At 39.5% G+C, this 15,187-nt stretch overlaps 1 protein-coding gene across 2 annotated transcripts in view; it reads left to right on the forward strand.

Annotated features, from left to right (window-relative positions):
• HSF2 (heat shock transcription factor 2) overlaps positions 1-14,078 on the forward strand; it is a 38,839-nt gene extending 24,761 nt beyond the window's left edge. Inside the window, exons 6-13 of one of the 2 annotated variants that reach the window (XM_084622835.1) lie at positions 511-572; positions 726-810; positions 1,457-1,626; positions 3,672-3,941; positions 9,284-9,389; positions 11,941-11,994; positions 12,591-12,669; positions 13,104-14,078. In XM_084622835.1, coding sequence (XP_084478961.1) covers positions 511-572; positions 726-810; positions 1,457-1,626; positions 3,672-3,941; positions 9,284-9,389; positions 11,941-11,994; positions 12,591-12,669; positions 13,104-13,393 — 1,116 coding nt within the window. In that variant the 3' untranslated portion in view covers positions 13,394-14,078. The remainder of the gene's footprint in view (positions 1-510; positions 573-725; positions 811-1,456; positions 1,627-3,671; positions 3,942-9,283; positions 9,390-11,940; positions 11,995-12,590; positions 12,670-13,103) is intronic. The other variant, XM_084622836.1, reaches the window with a different exon arrangement.
• Positions 14,079-15,187: the final 1,109 nt, after the last annotated feature.

Consider the following 15,187-nt stretch of genomic DNA (forward strand, 5'->3'; position numbering starts at 1 on the left):
GGAAAATAAGAGATTGAAGAGGGATGTGATAATGGTCTTCAAATACTTGAAAGGCTGCCAGAAAAGTTGGAGAAAAGTTGTTCTGTCTTGCCACAGAGGGCAGGATAAGAGACAATGGGTTGAAGATTTAGATTAAATCTCGGGGGAAAAACTTCTTAACACTAATAAGGGGGGATAATGGAACAGACTGCCTAGGGAAGTTGTGGAAGCTCTTTCACTGGAGGTTTTCAAAAGGAAGCTCGATATCCATCTGTCTTGGATGGTTTAGGCACAAATCCTGAATCTTGGCAGGTTAGACTAGGTGACCTTTGCAGTCCCTCCTAAGTCTATGATTCTAAGTATGATAAACTTTGTAGTTTTACTACTGTGGGCTACTATTGGTTTTGTTTGTGGGTTTGTTTGGTTTTTTTTGTTTTGGTTTTGGTTTTTTGGGGGGGTGTGTGTGGGTTTGTTTTTTTTTTTTGACAAAACCTCGCATCGTAGTGTTTACTTATCTTCCTTTTCTTGTAGATTGTACAGTTCATTGTTACTCTGGTGCAGAATAACCAGCTAGTGAGTCTAAAACGCAAACGGTAAGTACAGTATTGAAAAAAATAATTTTGTAAATGTTAACCAGCTAATACGGGTTTCTTTTGCTGGGCTGCTTTTCTCTTTAGAAATATTTTTTCATGCTTTAGTTGTGTTCATGCTACTGATTTCTCTCCCCCCACCCCCTCCCGGTTTAGGCCACTACTTCTGAATACCAATGGACCTCCGAAGTCCACTATGTTTCAGCAGATCGTCAAAGAAGCAGCTGACAAAAACCATCATGTAAGTTGATTTTGAAGTGGACATTATTTGTTCATGTGGCAACTGGAGGGATGGAGAAAGGTGAACAAGTATTAACAGGAGTGACCTATAGTGGCTGCAGTTGTGCTATATTAGCTAAAAGTGAGGCAAAAGAGGGGGAGAAGAGTGTTTTGAAGTGAATAACAGCTGTGTGCCAATGAACTATTTTCATGGTAGTTAAACCATTTCCATTGTAATGTGTGTTTGTTTCCAGCTTTTGTTGTGACACTGTTCTTGCTGATTTACAGTGTTGATATATTTTTGTATCACTCTCCAAGGTTTCTGGCTTATTTTGTTTTACATTGTCTGATCTTTGGTGGATTTTAACTGTTATCTTGAGTTTATTTTATGAAAGTAGTTAATCACTCAACCAAATTTACAGCTATATACCTAATTGTTTAAATGTTCTGTTACAAAATTATTTATGCCAAATAATTAAAATATGAATATAAATCTGTGTGGAAAAGTGTCTTGTGTCTTAAGCGTTTTCCTGGGATATCTAGAACTTTTTTTAAAATTAGGTATTCAGTTAGGGCTCTTAATTGAAGTATTATATTTGGGTCTGATTTTTAGTTTGAAAATTTGATTCTTTTTATCTTTACAGTAGTTGTGCTTTTATAATTCTCAGGTACCACTCAGCAGAACTGAGGGACTAGAGCAGAGGGAGCAGATTTCAGATGACATCATTATTTATGATGTCACTGATGATATTGGTGAGGAAGAAAATACTATGGGTGAAGAAGAAAGTGCTCCCATTACTCCAGAAACAAATGAGGATGCTACGTCAGACTCTTCCAAGTAAGAAATATTTTTGAGTACAGAAGGCACTCAGTACTTCAGTATAGACAGGGAGATCCTAACCTTAAAATCTAATTCAGATCTACACAATACAATTTAGCTATATCTTGTATAATTCCATTTCAGTAAAGGAAGCGGTCTTAATCAAAGTGCAGGTATGCGATTTTGAATCATATATTAGTTACTGAAAGTTACTATACATATGCAAATCCTGTGCACTCCAGGCCTGTGGACTGGCTTCACAGAACAAATCTGCAGTTGTAGCTTAGTGTGGCTAGGATAAGAATTCAGCTAAAATAAAACATTTAAAAATGAAGGACCACTGGGGCATATACTTCTTTTCTAGAAGTGCCATCTTTATGCTATTCTAATTTCTTGGTCTTTACTTCCTTAGCACAAGATTGGAACCCCCCTAGTTGAATGTTTTTTATACTGTTGAGGGTAGTTGTCATGTGCTACCTCTACCAAGTGTAAATGCTGCCCTCTGAACATTCCAGTCATTTTTTGTTGACTGCAAACCACCATCATTGATTTCTTCACTATTTTAGAGACTGTAAAGCCCTCCAGCCTTCTCAGTTCTATAATTCAAGGGTCATCTTGTGTACATTTCCCCCATTTTACTCCTTAATTCTGTGCTACATACTTTACCTGTTGTCCACACCTGTCTTTATAGTACACTCTCAGGTAAAAGCAGATGATCACTCCAGCCCTTCTGGCTGAAGGATTGTCTCCCAATGTTGCCCTTGGTTTACACTGCATAATAGTGTATAATTTTATGCTTTATGGATTTGAAATCCAGATTTTGTTGCCTGAGACTTAAACTACTCTTTTGGTTTTGGCAAATGGATGCTTTCTCTCTGTGCCCCCCGTGCCGCCCCCTACACACACAGAAAACTGTCATTAAGTGGGAGTACACATCAGTAATTTAAGTAACTTAAAAAAATCTTAGTGTTGTAGTTATTGGGTTTCTAATGCTCTTTTTTTAAAATATAAGTTGAGTGAAGATTAATCTTTGGAAAAAATACCCATTTAAAAGTGTGAAATTTCCTTAGTACTTTAAACACTTGTGAAAATTTCTCTCTGGCATCATGGAGGGAAAAGATTCTTCACTGTCTGTGACCTGCTTCATAATAATGAGTTGTGGAACATTGTGAGAGTTGTGGGGCAGGGTTTTTTCATTTCTGGGATCCTTTGCATAGGGACAGGGGAGCATTAGAATGTAGTAAAGGGGAGAAGAGTACACTTCGCAGGATCCTAATCGCCCTTACATCTGTGAGACTTAAATGCTTAAACTGCCCAATGAGCCTAATTAAGCTCATCAGCCATGACAAGATTGGCTTCTCTTCACCAGCCCCATGTTCAGTTCCCATTCTTAGTACCCACCTTCTCTCATAACCACCTATTGATGTTCCTCTAAGGTGTTGTGTTTTTGTTTTTTGGGTTTTTTTTTTTCCTCCCCTCTCTCCTGGTCCTGTAAAACTTAATCCTACAGAATTAGAAAATAGTAGCAAACAGGCATGAAGTAAAATAAAAATGGTTTTCTTTAGCCTGATACCTTCATCCTTTCTAGTTCAAGTCCAGAAGAATTAAGATTCCTTAATGATTTTGAAGTATTTAATCCCTGGAAAATGCCCTGTAACTGTCCCCTAACAAGCTTCATCTGAATATGAAGCTTGGAGTTGTCCTTCTAACCTACTTTTGCTGAGAAAGTTATATTAAAATTAAGAGAACAGGGAAATTTTAAAACCAAATATTTTCGATTAAAGATGATCATTAGCTGCTTAATCTTTTTTCCAGTTTCTTGAGATTCTTTTTACTGTATTTTAAACATGGCTTTTGTTACTGCCATAAAACTTTGAGGAGATGGTGAAAGGTTAAAATGGGGCTTAGAATGGAAGTCTAGACTCCCTTAACTAAGAGTTAGCCACTGTTTACATATTCAGAGTGCTTTGCAGCTACTTAATCCTTATAGCACAACTTTGAAGGAGGGAGGTTGTTGCCTCTTCAGAGTTTAACCCATTTATGGTCTGTGTTATGTATTGCAGTTGTAGTCATTCGCCTGATATTGTAATTGTAGAAGATGATAATGAGGATGACAACATCCCTGTAATTCAGGGGGATAAAAACATCGAACCAGTCACTATCTCAGCCAGTGGTCCCCTCAGTCCTGTCAGTGACAGTACAAGCCCTCTCATGTCTAGTGCTGTTCAACTGAACAACCAGTCAACTCTTACTGCAGAAGACCCTGTCTCAATGATGGATTCCATACTCAGTGAGAATGGAGTAATTTCACAGAACATCAACCTTCTTGGAAAGTGAGTAGCTTTGATGCGTTTAAGACAATTGACTAAGTTATAGTTGATACGTTCATCAACTGCGTCTTTAACTACTTTCACTGAAAGACTCTTAGAGGCCCTGCAAACGATTCTTCAAAGATTGAATTTGTGCTCTTTTGCTGCTTTATGGTGTATATAAATAGTGTTCCATGTTTTCAGTTTATTTGTTTAAAAAGAAAAAAAAACACTTTAGGAATGTGTTAGTGTTTTTTTCCCAAACATTAAAACAGAGATGAAATGGGTTTTAAAAAAAATAACTAATCTGGGCAAAAGGAAAAACAAAAAAACCCTTTCATAATATGCACATTTTACTACAGTATAACGGAAACTCTATGTTCAAAGATGCTTTTTGCCTTTCTCAGAGTTAGTAGTTTTTCCACAAATCTTGGTTTACGTATGCTCGCATAATTTTCTTTGAAGTATCCTCACTCATGTGGAGCCTCTTTTTGTCTTAGAGGTAGTCCAACTTTGAAAATGCATCAATATATCCAGGGGGCACACTCAAAGCTCACCGTGCCCCTTTGCTGAAGTTGGGAAGTGTCTTGATGACTATTCCAAAAAGCCAGTACATTAAAAGCCAGTACATTAAGTTTCACATTGTCAGGGTTAGGCACATTCATGTCCGTAGTAAAGTCCCTTTTCAGATTTGAAATGTCATCTTCAGGAGCAAATGGCTGGAACACTCTGGCATAATGGTCGTAGTCTATTGCAAAATTCACCTTGAGGATTCCAAAAAGGATCTTTGGCACCAAACACTGCGGGGTTCAAATTATGGGCAATGGTCTCCCATTTCTCACTGAGCACTGTGTTGAAGGTTTTGAACTTTTTTTTTAAAAAACTTTTTTCATGTTCTGGAATCAGAATGATTGGGTTTTCTCACCGTATGTTTCTCCTGCAGCTTTTGTGCTCAATTCAGCTGAGATTTTGATTGTCAGGATCTAGTAAACATCTGCATTAGCAAACATGTTGGCAGTAGTTGGAGAAAACTCCTCCAGTGTTTTCTACATGTCCCACAGTGATTCCAAGTTTTCAACAACGAACATTGCCTGGGTGTACAGAATCTGGTGGTCATTTTCTTTCAGTTTTTTCAGAGTCTGCTTTAGAACCAACAAACTCAGGATGATCTAGAGAAGCATAGCACAGTCCACACGTTATTTACATGACAAGCAGCGAAGTATAAGCTCATCCACCAATGTGGCACAACAGGGGTAGGTAATTGGCAGTCAGCTCTGCACTCATTTCACACTATGTAAAGCAAAGTCTTCAGCTTGTTCACATTTTTGAAAATGGCCCCAAATCCAAAGATCTAAGATTTCACGTCTTTCATTTCTTCTGTAGCAGTAGCTGCTGACACCACACAACAGTAGTCAGATGAGCAGGATAGGCAATGTGTAGCAGCTCCGGTTTCTGATTGAGTTTAATCTCCCATGCAAACTTAGCCATGTCGGAAGCAGAATCTGTGTTCGTTGTGGCCACATTTTCCCACATTTGTTGGTACATTTCAAACATGTCCGTGAAATAAAAAATGAAAACAAAAGTCCAAGAATTGGATAGGCCAAAGCATCAGAAGATTTGTCAAAAATCAATCTAGACACCACATTCCCATTAATTCATTCTGTCTGTTTATATACTAAAGCACTGTCATTTTTCTTTTAGAAACTTACGAGTGAGGTTGTCTGCATTAGGAAGGGTTTTTGCCGCTGTAGACAGTATTGTCACACAGCGTCACCAGTAGGCCCCTCTGCAGTTAAGAGTGGTTGTCTAGTGAAACAAAGAGCACACACAAATTCATTGACACAATCTTCTCTTTCATGGAAGCCCTGGTGAAAGCTCCTGGTATTGACTGTTTATCCTGAAGCTCACTTTCTTAGAATCCTAGAATATTAGGGTTGGAAGAGACCTCAGGAGGTCATCTATTCCAATCCCCTACTCAAAGCAGGACCAACACCAACTAAATTATCCCAGCCAAGGCTTTGTCAAGCCAGGCCTTAAAAACCTCTAAGGATGGAGATTCCACTACCTTCCTCATGAAATCGTGTTTCTTAATATCCAGCCTAGACCTCCCCCACTGCAACTTGAGACCATTGCTTCTTGTTCTGTCTTCTGCCACCACTAAAAACAGCCTAGCTCTATCCTCTTTAGGAACTCCCCTTCAGGTAGTTGAAGGTTGCTATCAAATCCCGCTCACTCTTCTCTTCTGCAGACTAAATAACCCCAGTTCCCTCAGCCTCTCCTCATAAGTCATGTGCCCCAGTCCCCTAATCATTTTCGTTGCCCTCCACTGGACACTCTCCAATTTCTCCACATCCCTTCTGTAGTGGGGGGGACCAAAACTGGACGCAGTACTTCAGGTGTGGCCTTACCAATGCCGAATAGAGAGGAATAATCGCTTCCCTCGATCTGCTGGCAATGCTCCTACTAATACAGTCCAATATGCCATTGGCCTTCTTGGCAATGAGGGCACACTGCTGACTCATATCCAACTTCTCGTCCACTGTATTCCCCAGGTCCTTTTCTGCAGAACTGCTGTTTAGCCAGTCGGTCCCCAGCCTGTAGCGGTGCATGGGAGTCTTCCTTCCTAAGTGCAGGACTCTGCACTTGTCCTTGTTGAATCTCCTCAGATTTCTTTTGGCCCAATCCTCCAATTTGTCTAGGTCACTCTGGACCCTATCCCTACCCTCCAGTGTATCTACCTGTCCCTATAGCTTAGTGTCATCTGTGAACTTGCTAAGGTGCAATTAATCCCATCACCCAGATCATTGATGAAGATGCTGAACAAAACAAGCCCCAGCACCAACCCCTGGGGCACTCCGCTTGATACCAGCTGCCAGCTAGACATCGAGCCGTTGATCACTACCTGTTGAGTCTGACAATCTAGCCAGCTTTCTATCCACTTTGGATCCAATCCATACTTTTTTTAACTTGCTGGCAAGAATACAGTGGGAGACCATATCAGAAGCTTTGCTAAAGTCAAGATCACATCCACCCCTTTCTCCATCTCCAAAGAGCCAGTTATCTCCTCATAGAAGGCAGTCAGGTTGGTCAGGCATGACTTGCCTTTAGTGAATCCATGCTGACTGTTCCTGATCACTTTCCTCTCCTCCAAGTGCTTCAAAATGGATTCCTTGAGGATCTGCTCCATAATTTTGCCAGGGACTCAAGTGAGTCTGTAGTTCCCCGGGTTCTCTCTCTTTCCTTTTTTAAATATGGGCGCTATATTTGCCTTTTTCCAATCATCCGGGACCTCCCCCGATCGCCACGAATTTTCAAAGATAATGGCCAATGGCTCTGCAATCACATCAGCCAACTCTCTCAGCACCCTTGGATGCATTAGATCTGGACTCATGGACTTGTGCACATCCAGCTTTTTTAAATAGTCTTTAACCTGTTTTCAACACTGAGGGCTGCTCACTTCCTCCCCATGCAGCAGTCTGGGAGCTGACCTTGTCTGTGAAGACTGAGGGGGGAAAAAAAAAAGCATTGGGTACTTCAGCTTTTTCCACATCTGTCACTATGTTGACTTCCCCCATTCAGTAAGGGTCCCACACTTTCCCTGACTGTCGTCTTGTTGCTTCGTTTCATTCGCTTTCAACATGCTTGTTTTTGTTCTGTCAGCATGAGCCCTGACCTCAATGCTGTAGTCCTTGCAGCACAATGCATCCTTTTCACTCCCATCTTTACTTTCATTGACAATTTTTAAGCACTGATTTTCTTGTTGATATTCAGGCATATATTAATGTTTTCACCCTATGTTTACTTTTTTTTTTAACTTTTTCTGTGGAGGATAGATTGTTTAAACTTAGCGCCGCACTAAACAGACGCAAAGAAATAGGGAAGGCAACGTCTTAGCACAATATTAACGTTGTTTGATTTTTCTGACCTTCACCATGTGTGTGCTGTGTTTTTACACTGCAGAGCTGCAGGACATAACTGTGTAAAGCGTTAATGTTTAACAAAAATAAGTACCTGGGAGAAAAAATTGAGTGGATTAATCCACGGATGTTAATTAGTAAAACCTGAACTCCTTTAATTTAAAAAAAAAAAAAAAAAAAAAAATGGTGAAAACGGAGAACTCAGAATACTATATATAAAGAAGTCTTGAAAGCTATTTAAAAAATATTGTCCTATATGTGTTTTTATCATAGAAATATCAGCAATCCTGGTCTTTCCTGTTTTTGCTAGAGGTCTACTCCGGGGAGGTCTTGAGGATATTTACTGTTACTTCTTGCACCATAATTTGAACGGTGGAAGTATTTGTTAAAATTAAAGACCTTCCTTCATCCAAAATGTTACTTCAGTTAAATAGGTGACATTTAAAACTTTGTTTTTTATTAGTCTAAGATTCCCTTTTTTCAAATGCTATATTTGCACTTCCTTTACTTTTGTGATGACAGCATTTTACTGGTTTTCTGGTCATAGTCTTCCAGCCTAGATAGACATAGTCTAAATTTTAAATGTGAAACATCTTTGTAATGTGTATTTTGCTCATTCAGGTCCTTGTTATGTATCATAAAAAAATCAAATAAGGGCACAAAATCAGTCCCTCCCTCCTTGCAGGTCACCTTAAGAATGGATTTTTAGTTTTTTTTTCCTTGCTGGATATGAACTCTTTTTTTTTTTTTTTTTTTCAAAGCCTCTGACAGACTTTTATTATTGCACTCTAAAGGTGTTTTTTTGTTTTTTTGTTTTTTACATGGTTTAAGTTAAAAACAAAAGCTAAAGGCTACTACATTGTCTTTAGAGTATATATTGTATAGCAGAGGAAATAACTTACTTACTTACATTAATTGCAATCAGCACTTGCTGGTGGAATGTGGTGTTCTTTTTTAATTGTCTTTTGAATCACTTTTGCATTCTTCTTTTTCATCCCCGCATGCAACCATCTGATTACTTTTGTACTGTTACCTTGTAATATAAAAGGATTTACTTTCAGCTTTAAAAATAATTCTAATTAACTGAAAGTGACTTCTGCTCTCCTTTATTGTGGAAACAGCAGCGTTGTGAGTGGGTCACAGCCTATTGATTTGTGAATGTCAGATGTATAAATTGACAATCCTGTCAAACGTTCTTAACTGTTTGACATCAGGCAGAGAGAAATATTGTATCAGCATTTGCCAGTGCCGTTTTAAACAAGCAGTGATGATGGAACTGTTACATATACCTATTCCAATGGCTGAATTATAAAGCTTCTGTATCTCTATAACAAATTTTCATAGGTACCCTGCACCTCACTTGATTTTTTTTTTTTTCTTTTCATGCTGTCAGTAGAAATGTTGCTGCTATTTCAGAACACACAATCCTCTTTCTTTTCTATCTTCCAGAGTTGAGCTATTGGATTATCTTGACAGTATTGATTGCAGTTTAGAGGACTTCCAAGCCATGCTGTCAGGACGACAGTTCAGCATAGACCCAGATCTTCTGGTTGATGTATGTATTTCTAGTAACTTTCTCTGTTTTTTGTTTTGTAATGAACAAGATCATATAGGATACACATTTCTCAAGAGGTTTCAGAGTAGCAGCCGTGTTAGTCTGTATATGCGAAATGAAAAGGAGGGCTTGTGGCACTTTAGAGACTAACAAATTTATTTGAGCGTAAGCTTTCGTGAGCTACAGCTCACGAAAGCTTACGCTCAAATAAATTTGTTAGTCTCTAAAGTGCCACAAGTCCTCCTTTTCATTTTTCAAGAGGATATTTGTATCATAAAGCTTTGTTTAAAGTTTTAATGCAAAGAAGTTCATGCATCTTTAAAGGCTGCACAATTATAAAATTAAAATCAAATTCAAACATTTCTACAGTTACAATTTAGTCTTATTGCTTATCCTGTATATTGCATACTAAACATTTTAACATAAAGCCTTTATAACAAGGAAACAGATGCAAAAGTTTGTCTCCAAAGTAGCAGAATTAATATTAATGTAGAAATCTTTTGTATTTCCTGACACTTATTACTTTAGCTGTGCCACATGTGCAAATGTGGCACTTTTTTTTCTTCCCTTTAAAAAAAAAAAAATGGGGAGGAAGGAAACACAAATCATAGTGCATGCTTCAGTACTGGTATAGTGCTTCCAAATGCCCCTGAAGTCCATGCTCTTTTAACTGCTACACCAATTTATGTATGTTTAGTAGAACTGGTACTGTTGACTAGAACTGTGTGTGTACTTCCGTGAAGTTGGCCAAAAGTGGATAAGGGAACCAAAGATTGGATCAGGCCTGAAGCCATGAGGTAGAAGTTCTAGCACAGTGGTTTTCAAAGTTCAGGTCTCAGAGTAACAGCCGTGTTAGTCCGTATTCGCAAAAAGAAAAGGAGTACTTGTGGCACCTTAGAGACTAACCAATTTATTTGAGCATAAGCTTTCGTGAGCTACAGCTCACTTCATCGGATGCAAACTTTCAGGTCGCGACCCAATAGTGGGTCGCGGAATGCAAGTTACTGGGTCACCTTGCTCAGCACTCGGGGACTCTGGCAGCCAGCCAGTAAAAACAAGTCCCTATCTGTTCTGACACCACACCGCACCTGGAAGCGGCCTGTAGGCAGGGCCAAGGGGCTTCATGCACTGGCTCCGCATTCCCATTGGCTGGAAACTGGCCAATGGGAGCTGGGGGGGGTGCTGCCTGCAGGCAAGAGCTGCATGGAGCCGCTTGCGCGCATCTCTGGCTAGGATCTGGACCTGCTTGCTGCTTCAGGGGCTAGGGAGACCAGGTGTTCCAATTTTATAGGGACAGTCCCGATTTTGGGTTTTTTCTTATATAGACTCCTATTAACACCCACCCCCATCCCAATTTTTCACATTTGCTGTCTGGTCACCCTATCTGGGGCGCAGCACGGTGCCAGGACAGGCAGGAAGCCTGCCTCTGCACCCTGGCTGTGCCGCTGGCTGGGAGCCGCCAGAGGTAAGCTCGTGCCCCAGTCCCCTGCCCCAGCCCCGAGCACCCCCCCCACACACACACCTGGAGCCCTTTCCTGCACCCCAACCCCCTCATCCCCGGCCCCACCCCAGAGCTCGCAGCTCAGAGCCCTGATCCCCTCTTGTACCCCAAACCCCACCCCACCCAAGTGCCCCCTTCCACACCCATCATCCCCAGCTCTGTTGGGTCGTGAGCATCAACAATTTTCTTCAACTGGGTTGCCAAAAAAAAGCTTGAATACCACTGTTTTAGGACCTGCTTTGTAAATGGGGAAGCGGAGACTGACTCTTTATCACACTCCCAAGGCTCAAGGGCCAAGTATATTCTGGGCCACAAAATTTTGAATTGAGTATGTATTCTAATCGTTCCAAATTGTGCCTAATAATGACACACTTGGGTAGGAGGAAACAGAAGGGAATAAGAGGACTGGCAATCCAGTTTTAGCTAGTGGCTGCTGCCTGTATATATTGAAAAGTGTACTGTTCAGGAAAAAAATTATGCATGCCCAGGCAGGTGCTGTACAACTGTGAATTCTATGTTAGTGTTCATAGGTTTAATTTCCAAATGAAAAGTTTCAAAGTTAAGCAGCTGGGGAGAGAGAGGAGTGGACATTTTTTGCCACATTCATAATTCAAATTAATGAGGTGACTGCTGTTTCAGTCCATGGGGCCGTAGTTCTCTTATTTATTCTTCCTTTACATCATTCCTCTCACTTAACTGGTCAACTATGTGGCAGTTCACACTTTTCTGAATCTGGTGTTTCAGAAACTGCAGGATTAACATACAGCACCGTTCTGAGCTAGACATGGTACTGACATTGCTGTGTTGTGAGCATTACCAGTGCCCTGCAGTCTCAAAATGTAATAGGTCTACTCCACAATTAGGCTTCTCCTTAGCAAATGTTTTGCGCAAAATGGCAAACTTGTAAAAGGGAGTCCAATCCTGCTCAGATCCTATAGGCACTGCATAAAATAAACAATAAAGTGTAGTAAAATATTTACACCCATATATTTAGAGACCTATACTTATACCAACGTTCGGAATTTTAAAACGGTGTTTTGTCTTGTTCAGCTTTTTACAAGCTCCGTGCAGATGAATCCCACAGATCACATCAGTAATACAAAAGTAAGTTCCAAAGCCCACAGTAGCGAGAAATACAAATACAGTTGGAGGTTGGTGAACAGTTTGTCCTTTAGCTGTGCCCATTACTGAAGTGACAAAGCATTTTCATATTTTGTTGTGAATAAAACCTCTAAGTTGGATACAAAAACTGCAGTTGAATTTATTCCTATTCTGCTTTGTAGCTGGAAGGGAAAAACAGCACAAATTGTGGGGGGGAGATAAGTTTTTATACTACGTTCATCACCATGATATCTAGGGGAAGTATTTAACATTTTTACAGATGAGGAAAGTGAAGCTAATGCTCCTCCAACTTCTAACTGTAGAACAGTAATCCTCCCTCAATGTTAATCTCTCAGTTTCTATTTGGATTCACCAGGGTTTCACTTCATGTTGTTTTCTAGACCAGCATCCATTAAGCCACATGAATAGTTGCCATACAGTTGTAACATCTTTTTACAGGCTAATGCAGGTTATTTTAATAGTTACGTGGACTTTGTCAAGCTTCGCCAGTTGTAACCTTTTTGTTACTTATGCAGACTGGGTTTTTTAAAGCCTATTTCAGATTAAGTTTTGACTTCAATTTCTTTTTTCATTTGGAGACAAAAGGAATAGAAACTACAAAGAGTAATGGACCTCAGCCTGCTTCACAAGACACACACGGTTCTAAGCCCAAATCAGGTTAGTACAGCGAATGGCATGGCTTTCTTTGCAGGAAGAGCTTCATAGCTGAAAAGATGCAAGAGGGAAAAATTGTGAAGTACTTGTTAAAACAATATCCTGTTTAGTCAGGTCTTATCTGCTTGATTGCTTTGTGCTGGTAACATGACAAGAACCAAAATAGTTACTGTGAAGAATTTGCATTGCACCAGATGCAAAGACAAAGCTAATTAAATGTTGGTGTTTCAGACAAATCTGAACAATAAATTGTTTACTTTGCTTCTTGCAACACTTCAATAGTATGCCCAGTTTTTTAAAAAAAGGAACCATTTTGTTCAAAAATATTTTTATAATGTGGTTTGCTTTGTAAAAAGTACACTTAAAATTTTTGGAATTAACACTGTGCATGTAAACTATTAGTGACTTTCTGAAGTATTCTTTTTCTTCCCTTGTAGATAAACAGCTCATTCAATATACTGCCTTTCCACTCCTTGCATTCCTTGATGGGAGTCCAGGTGCAACTGTTGAGGGTGGAAACTCCACATCTGAAACCATGTCGTCCCTAGACAAATCCTTAGAAGTGGATGAGCTTCTGGAAAGCAGCCTGGACCCTGAACCAACTCAAAGCAAGTTAGTGCGGCTGGAGCCACTGACTGAGGCAGAAGCAAGTGAAGCCACACTGTTTTATTTATGTGAACTTGCTCCTGCACCCATGGACACAGATATGCCATTCTTGGATAACTAACATAGCAGGAACTTTGTATATATTCATCAAAACGAACTATTTATTTAGGATATCATTTGGTATCTGGGTTTTTTGGTAAATACTTTGGTTAGTATAACCAGCTATTGTGGAATCTCTCTCCTACCCTCCTCCTTCCCCCTCTCTCCCCCAACCCCCACAGCTGTTTAAGTAGTTGTGTACTTATATAAGCTGACATAGACATAGTTGCATATATCAAGTCATACTAAGTTACCAAACTTTTTAATTGTTCTCAAATATTTGGCATTTATAGAGAATACAAAATATTCTAGGTAATCAAAATTCATGTCATAATGACCTTTGTTTTATGCTCTTAAGACTTTTTGGTTCTATGTGTGAATGAGTAGAATAACTGTATGGTGTAGAACTCAATGTTTTCTGTATTCTGGTTTTCTATTTTTACAACCTTTGTTTAAAAAACTTGGGGGGGGGGGGTGCATCAAGACCTGACTTGAGCTGTATTTTTTCTGGTTGAATTGGGAACAAAGTGCCTGTTATCAAGTTGACTCTTTGGTTCTGCCTTAGTTCTTCAGTGAGTGTGATCATACATGACAGGAGAGACATGGAAGTTTTTATTTATTCAGACAGGAGCCACTTGCATGCATGAGTACTTCTAACCTGAACCATCCACTTTGATAAAATAAATGTTATCTAAGTGTGACTTTTATTAGGGGTCATCTTTTACATTGTCTACACTTTGAGTCAATGCTTAGAACATATTTTCAGATGACGTAACTTTAACTCATGCTAGTGATACAACAAAAGACCATCTTAGTTTTCAGTTTCAGAACAATTTATTTAAAACCAGTAATTGTGTGGGATAAATTTCAAGAGGTCAGGTCAGTTTCTACGTGAGCTATGTATTAAGTGAAAGATGTACACTTTACTATATTAACATGCTGAGATAGTAGTAAAAATAGAGGTTTTGATATGATTGAGCATGAAATGCTGTTTTTATATACAGATAATGCTGTGTTCACTGTTAGGTAAGGATCTTGTAGCATTTCAGTTAAACACCTGTTTCAAGCTACTTGAATCAGGCAGAAAAAAATCCTTAAATTCTCAGCAGTTTTTGTGCATTGACTCATCTTCTGTACTACCAGTAAACGATGTATTTGTAGACCTAGGGTACATCTGCACATGGATAAAATAGCATGACTGGAGTTGGCTCAGGTCAGTGGACTCGAACTCAGAGTGCTAAAAATTGCTCTTGGGCTGGAGCCTCTGCTCTGGGACCTTCCACTGTGAGCCTGAGTCAGCTGATTTAGGCCAGCCATTGTTGGGGGGGGTTATCCCTGTGTAGATGTAAAAACTATAGTGGCTTTGAGTATATTTCCATTAATGGACTTTGTAAAATGTATCTAGAAAGCTACTATTGCATACTCATTCAGAAGGCACTCTCCTATTAAAACAAGTACCTTTTGGCAAGCATAGCAGTAACTGCTCTTAATACATAAGACCTTATGACAAAAGTTCATATAGTGCTTATTTTTTGACTCACTGAGAGGAAATTAACAGCCAACTAAAATGGAAGTAGCTCAGTGAGGTGTACTATATACTGTCAGAGGCCACTGGCTGTGTAGGTCTCTGGCTTCACCTGTTGAGGGTGCCTCTGTTTGGTATAAGTGTCTAATCATGTACTGTTGTATCACACAAGAATTCACTTAGTAAACAATTTTGATGTGGCATGAAAAGATTCTTAATGGGTTAGCTGAGTTGCTAGTTTATCAAGTTAATTTCACTAAATACTGCTTAGAGCAGGGGTTCTCAAACTGG

Source organism: Lepidochelys olivacea (assembly GCF_965140295.1).
Source record: "Lepidochelys olivacea isolate rLepOli2 genome assembly, chromosome: 3".
Classification (NCBI taxonomy): Eukaryota; Metazoa; Chordata; order Testudines; family Cheloniidae; genus Lepidochelys; species Lepidochelys olivacea.